The sequence below is a fragment of the Corylus avellana genome, chromosome 1 (assembly GCF_965113065.1).
Source record: "Corylus avellana chromosome 1, dhCorAvel1.hap1.2, whole genome shotgun sequence".
Taxonomy (NCBI): Eukaryota; Viridiplantae; Streptophyta; class Magnoliopsida; order Fagales; family Betulaceae; genus Corylus; species Corylus avellana.
In genome coordinates, this window is record NC_142490.1 from 7,004,165 (window position 1) to 7,024,830 (window position 20,666).

The window sequence follows — 20,666 nt, forward strand, 5'->3', positions numbered from 1 at the left end:
CGTCGGGGAGATTTTGGTCAATAAGGAATATTTCAGCTTTTTTTCTTTTTAACTTTTCTTAATAATTTTCTCCACCTAGAAAAGTTGAAAGCTGTTGGTTGGTTGGCTGTCGACCAATCAAAATTCTCATGTGAGACATCATTAAAACCTCCAAGTAGTTTAGTTTAGCTAACCTAGTCAAGTGAAGCGGGCAATTTCATTGGCCCACGTCATTAGTAGGATGCTATCTCTTTCAATCTTATGCACCACACTCTAGTTTCTTTGGCCGGTGGCTTGCCTATTTCACCGACATGTCACAACTATTCATCCTTTTCTTCATCACTTAAAAAAGCACCACTTTCATTATATATATATTTCTTTATCCCTTAATTTCTCTTAATATTTATCTTTTCGTATTCAATAAAAAAGACTAGGGTAAAGTCCACTTAATCCCCTTAAACTACCATTCTAATGACAATTTACCCCATAAACTATCAATTGCGACAATTTACTCCCCAAACTACTAAAACAATGATAATGTAACCCAACTTTAACAAAATGACAAAATTAACCTTACTAAAATAAAAACAAAAATACTAATTTTTTTTTCTTCAAAATTTTAAGGGTATTTTTGTCTTATTGAAAATTATATAGGGGCAATTTCGTCACTTTGCTAGTATTGGGGTGGGGGGGGGGGGGTAACATTGTCATTATTTTGGCAATTTGAGGGGTAAATTATCACAATTGATAGTTTGAGGGTAAATTGTCACTGATATGGTAATTTGAGGGGGATAAATAGATTTTATCCAAAAAAAAAAAAAAAAAAAACTACTATCTTTTTATTTTTTTTTATTTTTTTTATAACAATCATTTTCTTGGAAACGAAGAATAGTAAAGAGCCAAATATAGGCATTTTAGGATTAATTAGCTATAAGGCTCTGTTTGGTAAAAGCTTTGGTGGTTTTTTTTTGGCCTTTTCTTATAGTTAAAATTGATTGAAGTGGAAAAAAATAAAAATATTTGATATGGAAAAGTGATTTTTTTTTTTTTTTTTTTTTTTTTTTTTTGTAGTGATTTTTTTTATTTGAATAATTGTAAAAAGTTATTGATGTGATATAAAAATTAAGAATGTTAGAAGTTGAATTTTTTAAGGAATAGCAGGAGGCTTTTACCAAACAGAGCCCAAATCAACTCACTCCTCAAAGAAAAAAAAAGGTTCGAAAAAAACGGCTCATTAAATTATTTATTTATTTATTTTAATTTTGAGGAGGAACCTCACTTTTTCTATTTGAATTATTCAATTTTGAAACATACTTTACTTGATTAAAATATGAGTAATAGTACATATTATATTTTTATTGCACAATTATCTCACAATTTTGACGTGGTAGCCCCAATCAATTCTTGGATTATTCATTGTTAAAAAAAGAAAAAATAAAGGTGATTTAGTGCTGCCATATAGTAGTTGTGGGAAAATTGTAGAATAAAAATATAGTATATATCATTATGCTTAAACTATTTATTCTCATTTTTAAACACTTTGTATCTCACTTTTTAAAAATTAAAAAAATTTACTAAACCCCACTGAAAAATGGAACATGATCATTTTCAGTTCAAATGAACTGGAGAATAGTATCCAGTTAGTTATACTTGAAGGATATTTTTATCTTTTTTACTTTTTAAATTGACAAAAATACCCCTCCATTATAACTAACTTGATATTCTCCAGTTCAAATGAACTGGAAATAATCCTAATTTCTGAAAAATGCTAACAACTTTTTATATTAACTGTAGCATTTATGAAAGGATGATAAACAAAAAAAAATAAAAATTGGATATATGTAATATCTAAAAATAGCAACATGATGTTTTAATATGATATACTTCTCATATGTTTTATTTTTTATTTTTTTATTTTTATATATGATTAGTAAAACATGTGCTTTATATGTTCAAATGACACGTGTTATTTTTAGAGAGCGTGGTAATCCAATTTGTAAGATGTTTTTGTCAAACAAATATATAGTTATTATCTTTACTTTTGAAGAAAAAAAAAATGCTAATTATCTTACCAACAAAGAGGGTAAGAAAAAAGGCAACAACCAACACAACAAACAGAAGCTAAATCAAGTAATGCTATTCCAAAATATTTAAATCAAAAAAACTTATTTCTGAAAAGAAAAAAGAAAAAAGAAAAATTAGTATGTGAAAAGTGGATGATTAGGTGGGAAAAGCATTATTGTGCTTAAAATCCATGGAATCTTTGCTCTACATTGAATTGGCAGAGTGCTTTCTTTTTGGGGCACTTTCGGCATTTGCATCATTTTCTCTTATCAGCAGCCGACTTTGAGGCCCACGTCGGCTTGTTTTTTTTACCAAGAAAATGTGACAACTACGTGCGGATCCGTTGGAAAGCTTCAAACTTTCGGTTGAGCTTTGTTTCTATTTGAATCTTTCCACATTGCACAAACTACTAAATTGGTTCGTTTGCTTTGTTGTCATGAGCTTGAAAATGGGTCACTCTGATTTGACATTCTGCCTCCGTATGTATATTCATCGCCTTCTTGGAATTCTCACATGAACAGGTCAACCCTCTATATTTGTTGGTACTCTTCTGTTTGATTGATCTGGGTTTTAACTTATTTTCTTTTTTTTATTATTATTATTATTATTATTTTATTCTCACGTTAATTGGGTTTGTTTATTATGCACGTTATTGATTGTCTGAGGATTTCTTTTTACGTTTTGTTCTATAGAATTTGTTTATTAACTTTGGACAATTAAGGATGTTTCTAATGAGCTGACTGAAGGTCTATGTTTTTGAGGATTTTGATCTCTTATGAGAAATGGGTCTGTGTCTTTTGCTTTGAGTTTTGAGTTTTGATTTCTTTGGTTTCATGGGTGGGTATTGATTTATTTATTTATTTTTTTTTAAAAAAAGAGTGGGATTTCTTCTCCTTTTCTTGGAAAATTTGGTAATATATTATCTTCTGTTGGAATATTTTCTGGGTATTGATCCTGCATGAGAAGTGTTCATTGATCAGAATTGAGCTCCTTATTTATTTCTTTATTTTTCTTGGAGTCTTGTTATGTTTGTTGTGTTCATGATTTCGTTGGGCATTTTATTTGGGTTTTTGTCCCTAACTTTTATACTAATTTTCCTGTTTTCCATCAATGGCTGCAGTATTGACAATCACCTTGGATTATTGATTTCATAGTGGAGGATTGAAAATTTTACTGTTTCAAGCAATCAGTTTCTTCTTCTCTGAAGTCGCTTAAATTCTTTCCGGGCATGGCTGCCTCGAGGACTTCATCTGCTAAACAGCAGAGAACTTATTGGGGTTTCACCACTGCTCTGGCTTCTGCTGTTCTCGAATGGTTGCTGATTCTTTTTTTGTTTGTTAACGCCATTTTCTCTTTCTTAGTTACAAAGTTTGCTCGTTGCTGCAAATTGCAAACACCTTGCTTGCTATGCTCGAGGCTTGATCACCTTTTTGGCAGTGAAAAACTGGGATATTATTGGGAATTGATCTGCGGTAATCATAAGTTGGAGATTTCTTCCTTAGTTCTTTGTCATGCTCACAATAAGCTTGTAGATGTTCATGGAATGTGTGAAACTTGCTTCTTCTCATTTGCAACAATCAATAAATCCAATGCTGAAACATACAGATTATTGGTGGGAAAATTGGGGGAGGATACACTCAGTGGTTTCGATCAGGACCCGTTACTTGAGGGACAACAAAATTGTTCTTCAAGCACAAGACATTGTTCTTGTTGCAGTGAGCTATGGGTTTTAAGAAGTTCTACTCAAAAGTTGATGCAGAACAAATCAGTTGGGTGTGAAGCTGCTGAGCTTGATGTGCCTTTATCAGGTGAGGTTGAACTTAATCAGTATGAGTGGAAGATGAGAAGCGAAAAACCATCTCTATCAGTTAGAGCTCCTAATCTGAGAAATAGTGGGCTTGATTCTTTGTCTCATGTTGGATACACAGAACTTAAGGTCACTTCTGATACTGAATCTGAGGTACTGTACTCTGATGACGATGATGCAAGTGCTTTGCTTCGTGCTACGGATGTTTCCAAGGATGATCTCGTCGTTCAAGATGTACAGTTGAAGCCACAAATTATTACTCTAGCTGATGATTCGGCCACTGAGAAACTGATAATTCCAGATTCCGTGCCCAAGGCTTTCTCTTCGGTGTCTCAGGTGCAATTAGATTCTATTGAAGTCCATGGTAGTACATCTGTGGCATCAACTACTGCTGTTAAGAATGGTCTTGAGGAACTCAACTGGCAACAAGCTGATAGCAAGGCCAGTTCCCCTGCACCAACTGAAGCTGATAGCAAGGTCTATTCTACTGCACCAACTGATCTTATTTCCCTTGATTATGTAACTCCATCATCAAATACCATGGAAACCACTATTGAAGTATCAAACGAAAGCTGTAAGTTCAGACTTTTTCAGTTACTCTTGTTCTCTATCTTCTATTCTATTGCAATGTTTGAACTTTGGAAACTAAATGAGAAGTGACAGCCATATTATTATCCTTTCATAGGAGCTGATACGTGTGTACTTTCTTTTAGATAAACATCTATGATTAGTATGCCCCCTTTTGCTCCCCATCCCGCTTCCCATGCTAAAAAGTTAGTCATACTCTAATATAAAAAGAATATCTTATTTCTAATGTCAAGATATTCATTTCTGTCTTCTCACAGTAATTTTAATTTACATAAAAAATTTGTGTAAAAAGGTAGGGATGTTAAAAATAAATCTCATGCAATGCTCATACTCTGTATTTTGTTGGTTTTAGCTAGCCTTTTGTCTCTCTTTTGAATTGAATTGTTTCTTTCTGTAGATCTTACTAGAACTGGTGATGGTGGGCAAACATCTGTGGCGGAGTGTGGGAAAATCAATGATGCAAGAACTACACCAATTATGTCATCTGAAATTGGTCTAGAAACGAACCCTGTTTCAAGTGACTCTGCTCAACTAGTACCCAATTTATTGGATAATCTTGGTGACGCTTATAAGATGGCTGTCGGCAGTAGAGGAAGACAGTCGTCTGGTGTGCTTGTAGAGCAATGGGTTGGGAAAGATAATTCAAGAGTTGTTGAAGATTTGAAGCTCTTGTTGTCTCAATTATCTGCCACTCGAGGGATTGAGCAATCAGTGAACGACAAGAGTCCTAGAGTTTCTGTAAATGGTGACGAATCGAAGACATCTGTGGTGGAGTGTGGGAAAATCAATGATGCTACAACTACACCAATTATGTCATCTGAAATTGGTCTAGAAACAAAGCCTGTTTCAAGTGACACTGCTCAACTATTACCCAATTTATTGGATCTTGGTGATGCGTATAAGATAGCTGTTGGCAGTAAAGGAAGACAATCGTCTGGTGTACTTGCAGAGCAATGGGTTGGGAAAGATAATTCCAGAGTTAGTGAAGATGTGAAGTTCTTGTTGTCTCAATTATCTGCCACACGAGGGATTGAGCAATCAATGAACGACAAGAGTCCTAGAGTTTCTGTAAATGGTAATGAATCGAAGACAGCTGATGCATCTAACTCTATTGGAATGCAGATGCTTCAAAAGAGGATCTCACTTGAGAGAAATGAGTCTGGTTTGTTGCTGGATGGAAGTGCAGTTCAGAAGATAAACTCACTTGAGCGAAATGAGTCTGGTTTATCTTTGGATGGAAGTACACTAAAGAGAATCTCACTTGAGAGAAACGAGTCTGGTTTGTCTTTGGATGGAAGCATTGTCAGTGAAATTGAAGGTGAAAGTATGGTTGACAGATTAAAACGACAGATTGAGCATGATAGGAAACAAACAAGTGCGTTATATAAGGAGTTGGAAGAAGAAAGAAATGCTTCCACTGTTGCTGTTAATCAGGCCATGGCAATGATTACTAAATTGCAGGAGGAGAAGGCAACACTCCATATGGAAGCCTTGCAGTGCCTACGACTGATGGAAGAGCAGTCTGAGTATGATATGGAAGCACTCCAAAAAGCAAATGACCTTCTTGCAGAGAGGGAAAAAGAGATACAAGATCTAGAAGACGAGCTTGAATTTTATCGGAATAAATTTCCAAATGAATCAATTTTGGAGAATGTGGTAGAGGAAACTTATGATATGAAGGCAAGAGATATTGGAATGGATCGTTGTGAATCTGTCTGTGTTAAGGATAGTGAAAGTGTTCATAGAGTCTCAGTTACTGAAAAACTTAATATCTGTGACAAAGTTGAAGGAACAGGTATGCCATTGGAGGATAAGGATACAGGTACCGTGAAAAATGCATTGTCAGAGTTTGAAGATGACAGGTTATACATTTTGCAATGTTTGAAGAAGTTGGAGAAAAAGCTTCATTCGTTTTCTAATAATGGGGAATACTTGGCAAATGGTGAATATTATATAAATGAAGGAGGAGATGGGAAAAGTGAGTTCAAAGAGTCTAATTTGAAAGGGGGAACTCAAGAAAATGGTGCAGTAGAAGAGGATGATTTGTCAATGCAAAGTGATATATCTGTATCCAGAACGAATCTGCATTCTCAAGCCTCATTTGAGAAATCTCAGCCCATATGCAAGGAAAACGTGAAATTTGATAGTAACGGGCAAGGTTCTCCTGTACTCCATAGGGGGGCCGATTTAGCTTCTCTTGGAAATGAGGTTTCAGATTTGAATGACAGGTTGGAAGCGCTTGAGGCAGACCAAACTTTTCTTGAGCATGCTATTAACTCAGTCAGAAACGGAGAGGAAGGGCTACAATTTGTTAGGGAGATAGCTTCTCATTTGCAAGAATTAAGAAGGATTGGAATAAGAAGAATAGATCCAGCCATACCTTGAGGCTTCAGTGTGAAAATATCACACAGGTGACTACTTTGATTAAAACCCCACCAGGTCAAAATTCCTGTATAGTTTATATTCATAATGTCTACACTCTTTAGGCTTTTCTTCTTTTCTTTTTCTTGACTAGGGGAGAGATTGCCTGGCTTTTATATTCATGAGTTTCATATGTAAGTTTTTTTGAAGAGGTTGAGTGCTAATACTTTGATGATATGGCTTTCCAAGAATATCTTGGCTAGGTTAGTTTGTTCTTTTTCTTTAGTTTTTCCTTTGGCTAAAGAAGCAGTAAGGTTAGTTTCAAGCAATTAGTTAAAAAATTGTACATGTAGATCATAGTAGCACTTGCTTCTTAGAGGTTGAAATCACAAACCATGCGTTGGCGGTCGGCAACTCTCATCCCTTTCCACGAGTCCTTTAAGCAATCTGATGACTCATGTGGTGTTAATGCACTTTTACTCAAATGGAGCTTGGAAAACAAGTATAACACCAAGAGGAAATATTTGATTTTTGCCAAAGAAAAAAAAGAAGTTATTTGCACAACTTTCTGAAACAGAATTTGCAAAATAAAGAAAATAAGGAGTGAAATAACTAAAAGTGAATCATACCAAAAATGTGCACTAAGTGAAGAATATTTTTGAAAGGTACTAGATAAAGTTTTCAAATCAGAGTCTAAAATTGTTCCATTCTGAGTAATTTGCACATACAATTTTTTTTTTTTCTGATTAGCTATATTTTGTTGTGTGTTGCACTGAGAATTGTAACACGCATTGTTTGAGAACTCATGTTAGGTCTGAGATACAAATAGACACGTTTATATGTTAATTCAACTTCATGACATGAAATTTTGCTAACATATGTGAAAATCCATTTCATTCGGAGTTGGGATGGGCAAATTAACCCATTTCTTAGGGAAATCAGCTACAATCTTCATATTGGTCCTCTTATGAAGAGTCTACATTAAATCCATGGACTGACTTTACTAGGATCATGGGGCTACGATTGCTTTCTATAAATATGGGGAAATTTGATTTTTTTTCATATAATGGCTTACTGTGTGCTATATGGCGCCGGCATGCTTAGTGTTAGGATGCAGCCTTTTATTTTCTGCAGGTTTTTCTGTCTCTCAACATGACTTTCATGTTTTCATTTATCATTAGTTTGTTCCATACTTCCATGAAATTTGCAATTTCTGTCTTGTTCACTTATTCCTTAATTTAGTCCTTAACTCTCTACTTGCTGCTTACCTGGATTATTCAGGTTCACCTGGGAAAAGCCATGTTGATCCTCCATGAAGTGCAAGTCCACTATACTTCTGCAAACCCGTTATTGAAAACTGGTTCTCAAGAGTACAGCTTGTTTTTCTCTCAAGAGAAAAAAGAAAGAAAGAAAGAAAGACCGACACGATAGGATTCGAAGGTATACAACAAGTCTCTCTATCTCTCTTTTCTTTTCTTTTTTAATTTAACGTGTGAAGTATACAGAGAGTCGGAGAGGGTTTTTGCCGCTGCTCATCCATATTTCAGTTTGGAGTTTGTTTATTTATTTATTTTTCTTTTCATTTTTCATTTTGAATTTGGGGAGTGGAAGAGTGATTGCATTGTAGAAAGGGTGATTTTTGTGTGTAAATTGGACTGTTCACTTTGGATCATGCAGATGGTTGATATCAATTAGTCAGCCTGATCTCTTTGTACATTAAAACAAATGTAATACTATTAATATTCAAGCTGCTTCCTTTAGCTTCACAAATTTGAACTTCCAGGTGATCTTCATGGGTGTGTAAATCACATAAAATGCTTTTAAGGGGGAAGGGAGCTTCTATTATATTCTTGCATTTTAGATCCTTTACAACACTTTGATGATGGCTGGCTGCATGTGTTCACAATTATCCTAGTATCAACAAATGCCAAAACTGAACATTTTATTATCATGTCCATGTTTAGAGACCCGCTACACGTACATCTTTTGTACATCTACGGTCTATCTCTTTTGTAAATCAACCATTGAATTTTTGAGACTCGTGTGAAGCAAATGAGATGGCATTCTATTTCATAACATCTAATGTACAAACAATCAAGGCAAAATAACATACCTCTTTCCAAACCTCGGTGCCCGGGAGACTTGGCCTAAGTTTGCCAAGGCAATGCCCTTTGTTATAAAATGTATGCTAGCCACCCAAAAAAAAGAAAAGAAAAGGGTTAAATATAAAAATGGACCATGTGTTTTTGGTGTGTATCAAACCGTCCCGTCATTGGGTTTTCAAAAAGAAGAAAAAGCTCCCTTTTGTTCTCTTGCTTAAATTTAAAAAGTAAACAGCACCAGCACAACTGGTTTTCTTTCTTGCATTCCTTCAGTTTCACTAACAATACCCAAAAGCTGCCCGTAGCCAAAATACCAATTTTTTGGAGAGAAGAGAAAACTGAAAGCGAAAGACAGAGGATACGCGAATACATAACGGGATAAAATTTAGGTTATAAGGGAACTTAGAGATTCTAAGAGAACCTTTTAGATTTTGACAAAACCTACGACCATTTTTCAAACACAAGGTTTATGATTAATTTTCTGATAATTTTTATTAAAATATCATCCAACATTACAAGGACTTAGACTTGGAGTAGAACTCTTACACTCACTTGAAGATAACTAATGCAAGACTGACTTTAAAATAAATAACTAGATAATTGAAATACAAAAAGATGCATGTTTATCTCTAATCTAAAATACTAATTTAAATTAATCTTAAATGAAATCTAATTCGTATTAAATATAAGTCTACTGTAATATAATGTCTACTTTATCACTATGTTATTTTAATATTACGTGAATACGTAACAGAGATAGAATTTAGGTTCTAAAAGGGAACGTAAACCTTAGATTCTAAAGAACCTAGACCTTTGAAGAAACCTAAAACCCTTTATCCCTGTATTGCAAAAGAAACTTGTAGCATTAATGAAGAGAATATAGTCTTGTGTATTATCACCCTTTACCACCCGTTTTATCCCAACCCAACCCGACCCATATTTTCATCATTCCCTGAAATCCCACAGAGAGAGCGCGCGGCGTGGTGATTCAATTCAAACCCTCAGAGAGAAATGCTCCACCAAACCGATACCGCCGACTCTCTCTTCGCTTCCAATCTCTGCTTCAAGCCGCGATTGGCTCCGCCAACAAGACCAACCGCACTGAGCTTCTCCATGGACCATGCTACCCAAGAAAAGCGTATTATCAAGCAGCCTTCCAAGCACGCAAGTCCACTGTTGGCTTGCGGGGCGGCGCGTGACAATCACGAGACCTCGCCCAAGTATGCAAGCAAGATTATATACCTGCAATGAGCGTTTTGTTTCCGAAAGTTATTACTTTTCTGCTTTGTAATATTGGAATTTGAATAGATGAGGCACTGCCCGCTTGCCAGACCCAAAAGCTCAGCAATTTTTTTGGGCTTTTAGAAATTCAAAGAATAAAGAAAATAGTACTTGAGAAATGCTAAGCAAGCGTTGCCTTAGTAATTTTTTTACTAGGCTGATGATTAACAGTATATATCATTTTTTAGATGATAAACATTTTTTTACCTATTGTGTTATGTATTAATATTGTTTGTTCTGGGTATTTATCAATGTTTGAAACAGTCAAAGAAAAAGAAAAGAAATATGGATGTTATGTTACATGTTTTGTTTTCTAATGTATCTCATTTCTAAAATAATAAATGATGAAAATGTGAAATTAAATAATGAGACTTAAGTTTTTTTCAAAATATTTATTGGCAACCACTCCTCGATTGCTGGAAAGGGCATTTTGGTAGGATACGGAATGCTGCTATATGGAAGATGGAAAGAAATGATCGGAATTTTGAAAACTGGGAACGGACAGTAGTGGAGTTGAAAGGATTTTTTTTCTTCAAATGGACAGCTATTTTAGACATAAATGTTTCCCCGCTTGCATTTTTTTTTTTTTTTTTTAATTTAATCTGCTTTCTTCTGCGATTCTCATATACTTCCTGTACTTAGGCTGTGCCTTTTGCGTTTGAAAGAACCTAGTGATATTATTGAAAATTATTTGGGAGATGAAAGATTTATTTAACACAGAATCTTCCACTACAATAATTGTATGTTCAGGAAAGATGATGCACCTGTACATGGACTATCCAATATGATTGTTGGAGTTCTGGGAGGAGGGCAACTGGGTCGTATGCTATGTCAAGCAGCATCACAAATGGGCATTAAAGTAATGGTATTGGATCCACTCGAGAACTGCCCAGCAAGTGCACTTGCTTATCATCATATGGTCGGAAGCTTTGATGACAGTGCTACGGTCCGGGAATTTGCAAAGAGGTTAAATTTTTATGAGATTGATGACATTTATGTTCATACCTGTTGTCCTACATCTTTTGTGATTATCTGGTAATAATATGTCTATGTTTTTGGTAGATAGATGCGGAGTATTAACCGTAGAAATTGAACATGTTGATGTTGCGACCCTAGAGATGCTTGAGAAACAAGGAGTGGATTGCCAACCTAAAGCCTCTACTATCCGAATAATTCAGGTACACCTTTCTCTATATTTTGCAATTTTTGTTTCTAGTGCCATCGTGTAGAACATAACTACAAATAAGAAGTCATGTGGATTCATTTCCTTATGCACGAAGCTTTTTTTCCTTTTGAGGAAATACCTTCCTATTTTATATCGTCACAAATGGGGACCCTTGTGGATTTTTGGCGCTGCAGTAGATTCCCACCCTTCCTTTAATTTTAGGTTTTTCTTGCAAGTACTTGTTTTTGTGAAATCATTATCAGATTCATTGTTATCTAAATCGTTTACATCTGATAATGCTTTAGGTTTAGTTTGCAATGTGCTAAAACTGTTTTCTCCCTCTTGTTATACTAAAATGAATGATGATTTTTCGTACATATTGGTTCATGTCTCTCTTTGAAATAAAATGTTGATTATACATTTGTTTATTCTTACAGGACAAATATCTCCAAAAAGTTCATTTTTCTCAGCATGCCATTCCACTTCCTGAGTTTATGCAGGTTGGCTACATTTCATTAGTATCTAACTGAAGGATTTAGCTAATCATTTCACATTTTACACTATCCATTGAAGATATTTTGATTCATTGATCATGAAACATGGCTAAGACAGATAGATGATCTTGAAGGTGCCAAGAGAGCAGGTGACCTGTTTGGCTATCCTCTTATGATTAAGAGCAAAAGGTTGGCTTATGATGGGCGTGGAAATGCTGTTGCTGGCAGTGTAGGGGAACTCTCTTCTGCTGTAAATGGTAACACGTTCAGTTACTAAAGATTAAGTACTATAATTGTAGGAATTTCTTATAATTTAGTATTTAAATTGAATTATAAGCATGTAATGCTCTGCTTATCTCTTTTGCTGCCATTAACTAAAAGAAGCAAAATATTACCTTTTCTTGTTTGGTATTCTACATATGTGTTGGATTGAAAACATTTTGGCTGGAGAGAAGGGTGTCTTCTTGTAGTTTTGGGTTGTGTTGTTCGGGGTGCTTGTAGTTTTTGGTGGGTTTTAAGTGGGAGGGAGGGGGATGTCGCTTTGGTTGTTGTTTTGGGCTTTTGTGGGTCTTTGTTTCCTTTTTGTTTTCTCTTTCTTGGTATTCCTTTTGTATACTTCCTGTGTACATAAGGCCGCCTCACGCTTTTAATAAAATTTGACATTACTTATCAAAAAAATTATGGCTCGAGAGAAGGGTCTAATTTTCTGTTCAGAACTTTTTTTTTTTAAAAAAAAAATGTTAAAACTAACAAACCAAAATTGAGGAAAACAAAACTGTTTAGGTGAAGGCTGCATTTATGCAACCTTGTTAGTGTATATCAATTATGGCTGTAGTTGGGCCCTGCTTTCATTGGTCGGTATTGAAATTTTTGTTCGTTAGAGGAAATGCATTTTGTCAATATCTCAACACATAACAATACTTCCATGTCTGGTTTAACTTTGGTATCATATATTTATTCTTTTTCATGATGTATTGCCATAGGGCTCGTACTTTGGTATCATGTAATGAGGAAGATTTTGGCAATATAGAGAAAAAGAAACAACTTTTTTGGTTGATTTATGGGTCCCAAAAGGTTTGGAGGAAGAGAGAGGTTTACTTAAGGAGGAGATAATGAGGAAGGCTACGGTGACTAATGAATTGGGGAGGATTATGCTTTTGGAGGAGGTGAGTTGAAGGCAAAAATCGAGGGCACTATGGTTAAGAGAGGGTGACAATTGCACAAAGTTCTTCCACCAAGTAGTCAATTCGAGTAGAATGAATAATTCCATTGAGCAACTAGTGGTTAATGGTTCAGTTTGTTCAGATCAATTAGGGATCAGAGATCATATTGTGCAATTCTACCATTGTTCAAATCAATTGGTTGGAGAAACCCTTTGAGGATGATGAGATCGTTGACGTGGTGAAAGCCTTACTGGTGACAAGGCCCTAGGTCTGATAACTAAAAGAGGGTTGGGGTTTCGGAATTTACTTGTGTTCAATTAGGCTCTCCTAGAGTGCCTGTAGCGCTACGTTCATGTGAGAAAGACCTTATGGAGGGTGGTTGGGGATTCTAAATATGACATTGCTTGGGGTTGGTTGTGTTTTAATGAGGTTCATGGGTCACATGGGGTAGGGGGGAGTTGTCTAGCCAGATTAGATTTGAGATGGGGGATGACTCCAAAATTTGTTTTTGGCATGATGTTTGGTGTGGGGCTCAAACTCTCAAGACATATTTTTTGGACTTGTTTAGCATTGCCCGTTTTAAGGACGCCGTTGTGGAAGACCATTTGGAGCTTTCTAGTGCCTCCTTTCAGTGGAATATTAATTTTCTTACAGCGGCTCATGATTGGAAGATTGATCACTGTACCTCACTCTTCATTTTGTTGTATTTCATTAGAGTGAGACGGGGTGGTGAAGACAGACTTTGTTGGATTCCTTCTAGAAGATGGTTATTTGATGTTAGATCTTACTACAAGGTTCTTGTTCCTTATGATAACACTCATTTCCCTTGGAGGATTATTTTTTAGTGGAATAAGGCTCCCTTGAGAGTGGTGTTGCATGTTTTAGAAGAATGGGGAGTCAATGGACTATCTTTTACTCGATTGTGAGATCGTAGGTGTTCTTTGGAATGCTATCTCAGCAGTGTAGGGACTGGTTTGGGTTATGCCTAGAAGGCTAGTGGATCTCTTTGCCTACTGGAGAGCACCAGGGGGTAGGTTTTAGCCTTGTGATGTTTATGGAGGAAAAGAGACGATTGTAGCTTTGAGGACCATGAGAGGACCTTAGTGGAATTAAAGGCCTTATTCTTTAAGACTCAGATTCTTTGGGTTGCCTCAAATTGTAGTATTGCAAACTTTCATGCTTTCTTAGATCTTTTCTCCGCTACTAGCTAAACTTTTCTCTAAACTTCTCTCTTGTATACTCCCTATGTACTTGGGTTGTGCCTTTGAGCTTTTTAATGAATTTGCGATTAGTTATTAAAAAAATTCCTCATCCTAGCTACCTTTTATATCTATGTACTGTTTCATATAGCTTAGCTCATCTTACTGCCATTTTCTAGATTTTTTTTTTCTTTTATTTTTTTGTTTTCATGAACCAATATTTTATGTTTTCTAATTTGTGTCAGTGGCCACTTGAATGTCCTTTTTAAGTTTGGGACTTTTTTGCAGCTCTTGGAGGATATGGTCGTGGTTTATATGTTGAAAAGTGGGCACCTTTTGTAAAGGTTAATGAGCATATACTATTTATTTTGCTTTTTTATTTTTCTATCTGCATGTACTTTGAAATTTATGTTTTTATTTATACTGTAAGGTGATACACATATATTCTAAACTTCTGTTGATATGCATATGACTTATTGGCAACATACGTACACTTCTGAAATAATAACTTAGCAGGTATTCTTTGTAGTGCCTTAGCTTTTAAGATTCTACTATCACACATGCCTGGTTCACTTGCATGATACTCCAGCATGTAAACATATACACATTCTATCTGGGTCCCTATTTTTGCATGTTGAACTTGAGGACTTTTTTCTTTGATAATACTCTCATTATTATTTATAGGGTGAATGCTCATCAACTTGATGCATAAAATTTTAATTAGTTTCTTTAGGCTAGAACTCCTCTCCATTTTGACTTGCAAGCATTTGTACTTTTTTGCTTTTATACAAGTTTGAGGTCTATACAAAAAATTCTGATTATAGTGCTGCAGCTTTTATCACTAGGATTTTAGGTCCATTTCTGTACTGACGTTGCTTATAATTTGATGAAAGTAATTTTAAATCCAGAAATTTAAACCATATTCAGGCCATGCTTTCATATGTTTGGATATGAAACCCTTTATTTGTTTTTAAACTATCGGTTCTCTTTCTTTTAGAAACTCTGAAAATGTAGCATCTTAATAGATTTTCTTTCTTTTTTGGGAAATAACTTTAGGAGCTCGCTGTCGTTGTGGCTAGAGGAAGAGACAATTCTATTGTGTGCTATCCTGTTGTTGAAACCATTCACAAGTAAGTTGTAGATTCAGTGTTTACATTGTCCATTTTCCCTTTATGGTTCAATCATAAATAATCTAGAAGTACGTGAGAAGCATTCACCCGATGGTATGGACATTTTAACTTTTGCAACCCTTTTTATCTCAGTGAGGATCTTTGATCTCTTTCAGGGAAAACATTTGTCACATAGTCAAGGCACCTGCTAATGTGACATGGGAGATTAGGAAACGTGCTACTGATGTTGCCTACAGAGCTGTTAGCTCATTAGAGGGCGCTGGTATATTTGCAGTAGAATTGTTTTTGACCGGGGATGGTCAGGTTGTATCTCCGCTTCTTTCTTTGAGACTGCTAAATTATTTATTACTTCTTGATGCTAATTGACTTTTTTTTTTTTTTCTTTCAATCTTTTGCTTCAGCAATTTTCTGCTTTTGACTAATCAGTTCATGTTCTAAACCCAACAGATTCTGCTAAATGAAGTGGCTCCTAGACCTCACAATAGTGGTCATCAAACAATTGAGTCCTGCTACACCTCACAATTCGAGCAACATTTGCGGGCTGTTGTTGGTCTTCCACTTGGTGATCCATCAATGAAAGTTCCCGCTGCCATCATGTACAATATACTGGGTGAAGATGAGGTGAAGTTCTTTTCATATCTATTCCCATTCTTCAATCTGATATTTGTAATAAATAAGTTGTATAAATTTTTCGCTTGGAACCATTTCGTTAGATTTTCTTCTGAGAAAGGGAGATGTCTTGTACTTATGATGACAGCATGAAGCTGAAGTCATTTATCTTATATTTAGAGAAAAATTGGAAAATAAATTTCTTCCTGAACTCTGGACAAAAATATACATAGTTGACAACCTATTTCCCGTCATATGCCTTCAGTGTAAATGTTCTATTTGAAGTTTGTTTGAAGTTGCACTGAGTGTATGGGTTGAAGTCTGCTTGAGCTTGTTGACATTGTATACCATTCTGCACAAAGAAAATTTTAGAAATCACAATTATGTCTTCATGACAGATACTGCACATTTTGATCTGTTTTATCTTGGGAACCTTGTAAATGTTAGTGAAAATATGTATCTGAACATGGACACTATCGACTGCCGTGCCTTTTTTTTATTATTATTTTTCAATTTCAGGGTGAGCCTGGTTTCATTTTAGCTCACCAACTAATTAGAAGGGCATTGGGCATTCCAAGGGCTACTGTTCATTGGTATGATAAACCAGGTTAGATTCTGCTTACATCTCTCTCTCTCTCTCTCTCTCTCTCTCATAATTGACAGTAGCCTGCTTCAATGACTGCAGAAATACGAAAGCAAAGAAAAATGGGCCATGTCACTATTGTTGGTCCTTCCATGAGCGATGTGGAACAACGATTAAAATCAATGCTGAAGGAAGAAGGTTCTGATTGTCAGTCTGCAGGTTAGTTTCCCTAGGGTGTCATAGTTGTTTACTGAATGCCATACTTATCAAAAAAAAAAGTTGTTTACTGAATGCCATGATGCTTGTGGACCAAGACGTAAGTTTTGTCTAAATGCTTTGTAGTTTGTGTTCATCATGTCTATTGCAAATATTTTGAAAGTTGTCCTCAGAAGTATGCATCTATATGATCAATTAGGCTAGATTTTGGTTCGTCTATTTGGAGCATTCTTTCCTCAGGTAATAATTGCCTTTGTTGACTTTATTTATTTGTTGCTTAAATTATCTGAACTCCAGGAAATACCCGGGGTAATTTCTGTGGGTCAGAAGGGCTAATGCCACTTTTATATTTATGGGCTATAGGCTCATGGGTGATATATTATTGATACAGAAAACATTCTTTCCTGGGGTGGAGAAATGATGGGAGGGAGGGAGGGAGGGAGAGGGGGGGATTACTTGGAGGCATGGTTTGTCAAACTGTTTGGAGCTTACATTATATAATTTCCTTTTAAAAGATCTATTACTTCTTCCTTTTGTATTGCCGCTGTCATTCCCCACTATGGATTTATGGATTTTATTCCTTGGGGGATATCCCACGCTTACATGTAAGCTCCAGCTCCGACTTTGATGATAGTTCCAAGAATTTTTCTTTTTGTTTGAAGTTTATGCCTTAAGTTGTGATGTAGTAGAAAGTTTGTTACATTCAAATTGCATTAATGTTCTCCTTTCTGAGTGCAGTAACGCCACATGTTGGGATCATTATGGGCTCTGATTCTGATCTTCCTGTTATGAAGGATGCTGCAAAGATTTTGAATATGTTTGATGTTCCTTATGAGGTCAACTTTTCATGAATTACATTTTCTTTTCTTTTTTGGGGGATTCGTCAATCACTGATTCTGTTTTCTTGTATATTCCAATTCTAACTAAACATTTATTGTAATTTGCAGGTGAAAATAGTTTCAGCGCACCGGACCCCTGAAATGATGTTTACTTATGCCTCCTCTGCTCGGGAACGAGGCATTCAGATTATCATTGCTGGTGCTGGTGGTGCAGCTCACTTGCCAGGCATGTTATATCTAAACTACACTCCATAAATACTGTTATAATGCATCAAATGTCTCCTGGCATTAATTAAGGCTATGTCATGACTTGCAGGTATGGTAGCTGCACTTACTCCCTTGCCTGTTATTGGTGTCCCTGTGCGTGCATCTGCATTGGATGGGCTTGATTCGCTTCTATCCATTGTGCAGGTATACCGTTTTTTAACTTCTACGTTAGTAATTTACCCAAAATCACACTCGATAGACGCCTTTATTTCTCTCGGCTAACCGAATTCCCTCATTCCCAACTTCTGACTATGTCTCAAATGACTTTGCTTTGACCTAGAAACATATTCTGTTTTTTTAAAAGATATCGCAAAACATAAGGCGTTTGGCATTGTGATTTAAAAAGCACTTAATTTAAAATAGGAAAAAATCTACGATTTCAATAAGCAGGCTAGGGGGTGCTTATTTGAAAAAGTGCGAATTTAAACCAAAATCATGAATTCGCATAACAAATATTTAATAAAAAATTACTTTTTAACATGTTTTATCAAATGCCTTTACGATTTTAAAAAGTAGCGATTTTAAAAACTGTATTTTTAAAAACGCTATTTTTAAAATCGCACTTATTGAAACTGCAATCTCAAATGGACCATAAGTATCCCATCACTTAGTAGTTCTAACTCACTTTATGATGCATATCCTGAAATCTAAGAGATGCCCTTTTCTGTTTTTTTTTTTTTGTAGTTCACCTTATTTGATGAGAGCACATTCTAGTTAATTCTTTGATTTGCATTGGCAGGAAAAAGATATTATCTTTGTTCTTTTGTTATCTACGATTACACATACATTTCCTTGGCAAAATACTCCTAAAATTTAAGCAAGTGGATGGAGGCGATTTTTTTGAACCATGTTAATCGAATGCAGAATATATGTGGTATAGCAAAAATACATCTGAATGGTGGAAGTATGCGGATGCTTGCTTAATCATGTTAGTTTTCGCACAATGACTTCCATAGTCGTAAAGTAACAGACCGTAGAGCCTCAGAGAAAAATATTTTGCTTTAGTTGTGATCTCCAAGTTCATATTTGATCTCTTTTCCCCCATTTTTTCCATAAATCTGTTAGGCAGAAAGTCCTTAAACATTTTTCCTCTTTTATGATTATGCAGATGCCAAGGGGTGTCCCAGTTGCAACAGTTGCAATAAACAATGCTACCAATGCAGGTTTGCTCGCCGTAAGGATGTTGGGGATTCAGGATGCTGAGCTACTGGCTAGGTTGCGTTCTCTCTCTCTCTCGTTAATAATGACGCGCAGTGTGTTATAAACCTAAGAAAGAAATGAAAAAATTTAGTTCATATAATCCTGCACTTACTATCTGGGTTTCATATCATTTGCAGAATAAGCCAATATCAAGAAGACACAAGGAATGGTGTCTTGACAAAAGCAGAGAAGCTGGAGAAAGATGGTTGGGAATCTTATTTGAATCCGTAAGTAGGAAACTGCTCTTCTGGTGATATCCGTGTTCTCCATGAGTTCAACACGTAACTAATTGAAGTTTGAGTTCGGCACTCACCGCCACAGAAAAGTTCAGAATGAACAAAATGATATGTCCAAATAATGAAGTATGAAGTGGATCAAGATTTTCTACCATGAATACAAAAAAGTGCCAATGGAAACTTAGAGATCAAGAAGAAAAGAAATAGAGAAAACAGATAGGGGGGAAATGGGTGTGGGCGTGGGAAGAAGCCTTGTACCCATTGTAATTCTATTAGATCTTACCAGTTTAGGGTTTTTTTAGCCATAAGTGATGAGACTATATATAATGCCTTCCTTCCTCCATCATCATCATCCCTAACTCTCTCCATTGCTTTTTCAAACACCAAAAAAAAAAAAAAAAAAAATGGTCAGAATCACATAAGAGAAATCCACTGATTCCATTTCACAAATGGGTTTTTCTAAAAGCAAGTCCTGCACAATGGTGTTGATTTATACCATTATCTGTATTGAACTTTCATGAAGTTTTGGCAATGAGACCGTTGGATGGAGAGCAGTGGTTGGACAAAAATAATGTTGCAATGCAGTCACTCCTAAGGGTTCTGGTGCCACCATCTACTAACCCATGCACCTACATACCCGGACGCAGCCATGGCCATTGCTGGCCGTGTTGCAATGCAGTCACTCCAAAGCCGTGGCCGGACGCAGCTAGCTTTACCGGCAGCTTCTACTACACGTAAGACTCAGAAAGAGGACTCCATCTCCTGATCATATGATAAACAGTAAATTTTTTTTTTTTTTTCTTTTGAGAGCCCCTACTATTGGGATGTGGTGTAAACTCACTTATTTATAGCATCCATTCAAACTTAGACATATCAACTTGAAACACAAAATAAAATAAACGCAAAAACACTGGATTAGCCCATCCAAGCTAGATGGCCAATGTTTCAAATTTGGTTAATATGTATGATTAGGTGCTTTCCTTCACATGTGTTTTGGTGTTTCATCCTTACGTGGTGGGCTCTTTCTAGTGGGTGTAAGGGGCCTGGTTTACACTGGGTCTTTTTTCTTTTTCTTTTTTCAGGGCAACTACGTACAGCAAAAGTAAAACTGTGTAAGCCATGAAACTAATTACCCAAAAAAAAAAAAAAAAAAAAAAACCTTAGGAAGCTAATGTTAATTCATAATAATTGGATTTTATTTTACTCTTTCATTTTCCTTTTTTTCGGCACAATGAATAAAGATCCGACCGATCTTGGTTGTAAGATGCAAAGTATATATATATATATATATATATATATATATATGTTCACACAAGAAAAGGGTTGAAAGGTCAGCGGATTCAAATTAGTAAATTCTCCTTCATAAGGTATGATTCATAATCG

General features: G+C 35.7%; 2 protein-coding genes across 5 annotated transcripts; both read left to right on the top strand.

The window, feature by feature from the left end:
• Positions 1-2,344: 2,344 nt before the first annotated feature.
• LOC132172740 (myosin-binding protein (Protein of unknown function, DUF593)) lies at positions 2,345-8,569 on the top strand. 3 transcript variants are annotated; one of them, XR_015912930.1, is made up of 4 exons: positions 2,345-2,564; positions 3,164-4,424; positions 4,836-6,877; positions 8,081-8,569. XR_015912930.1 is itself a non-coding variant. In XM_059584297.2 (4 exons), the coding sequence occupies exons 2-3, from the start codon at positions 3,272-3,274 to the stop codon at positions 6,821-6,823; spliced, it is 3,141 nt and encodes a 1,046-aa protein (XP_059440280.2). In that variant the 5' UTR covers positions 2,345-2,564; positions 3,164-3,271; the 3' UTR covers positions 6,824-6,849; positions 8,081-8,569. The 3 variants fall into 3 exon arrangements, 2 of the variants coding, with proteins under 2 accessions (XP_059440280.2, XP_059440281.2); XM_059584297.2 differs by having other exon boundaries at positions 4,836-6,849; XM_059584298.2 differs by lacking the exon at positions 2,345-2,564 and adding an exon at positions 2,565-2,585 and having other exon boundaries at positions 4,836-6,849.
• A 1,225-nt stretch (positions 8,570-9,794) lies between these two features.
• Positions 9,795-20,268, top strand: LOC132172741 (phosphoribosylaminoimidazole carboxylase, chloroplastic). Of its 2 annotated transcripts, none has more exons than XM_088511610.1 (16): positions 9,795-10,121; positions 10,903-11,148; positions 11,249-11,360; positions 11,785-11,847; positions 11,960-12,098; positions 14,492-14,547; positions 15,260-15,333; positions 15,489-15,636; positions 15,781-15,954; positions 16,462-16,549; positions 16,628-16,744; positions 17,480-17,577; positions 17,689-17,806; positions 17,897-17,991; positions 18,956-19,062; positions 19,185-20,268. In XM_088511610.1, the coding sequence occupies exons 1-16, from the start codon at positions 9,913-9,915 to the stop codon at positions 19,276-19,278; spliced, it is 1,938 nt and encodes a 645-aa protein (XP_088367736.1). In that variant the 5' UTR covers positions 9,795-9,912; the 3' UTR covers positions 19,279-20,268. The 2 variants fall into 2 exon arrangements, with proteins under 2 accessions (XP_088367736.1, XP_059440282.2); XM_059584299.2 differs by having other exon boundaries at positions 10,933-11,148.
• Positions 20,269-20,666: the final 398 nt, after the last annotated feature.

What these genes read in the sequence shown, in the direction of transcription:
- LOC132172741 (XM_088511610.1), top strand. Translation starts at nt 9,913, where the DNA reads ATGCTCCACCAAACCGATACCGCCGACTCTCTCTTCGCTTCCAATCTC. An exon ending in TTCTGATTGTCAGTCTGCAG is followed by an intron (nt 16,745 to 17,479) that starts GTTAGTTTCCCT and finishes TTCTGAGTGCAG; the next exon opens with TAACGCCACATGTTGGGATC. An exon ending in GATGCTGAGCTACTGGCTAG is followed by an intron (nt 19,063 to 19,184) that starts GTTGCGTTCTCT and finishes TATCATTTGCAG; the next exon opens with AATAAGCCAATATCAAGAAG.
- LOC132172740 (XM_059584297.2), top strand. Translation starts at nt 3,272, where the DNA reads ATGGCTGCCTCGAGGACTTCATCTGCTAAACAGCAGAGAACTTATTGG. An exon ending in TGAAGTATCAAACGAAAGCT is followed by an intron (nt 4,425 to 4,835) that starts GTAAGTTCAGAC and finishes TTCTTTCTGTAG; the next exon opens with ATCTTACTAGAACTGGTGAT.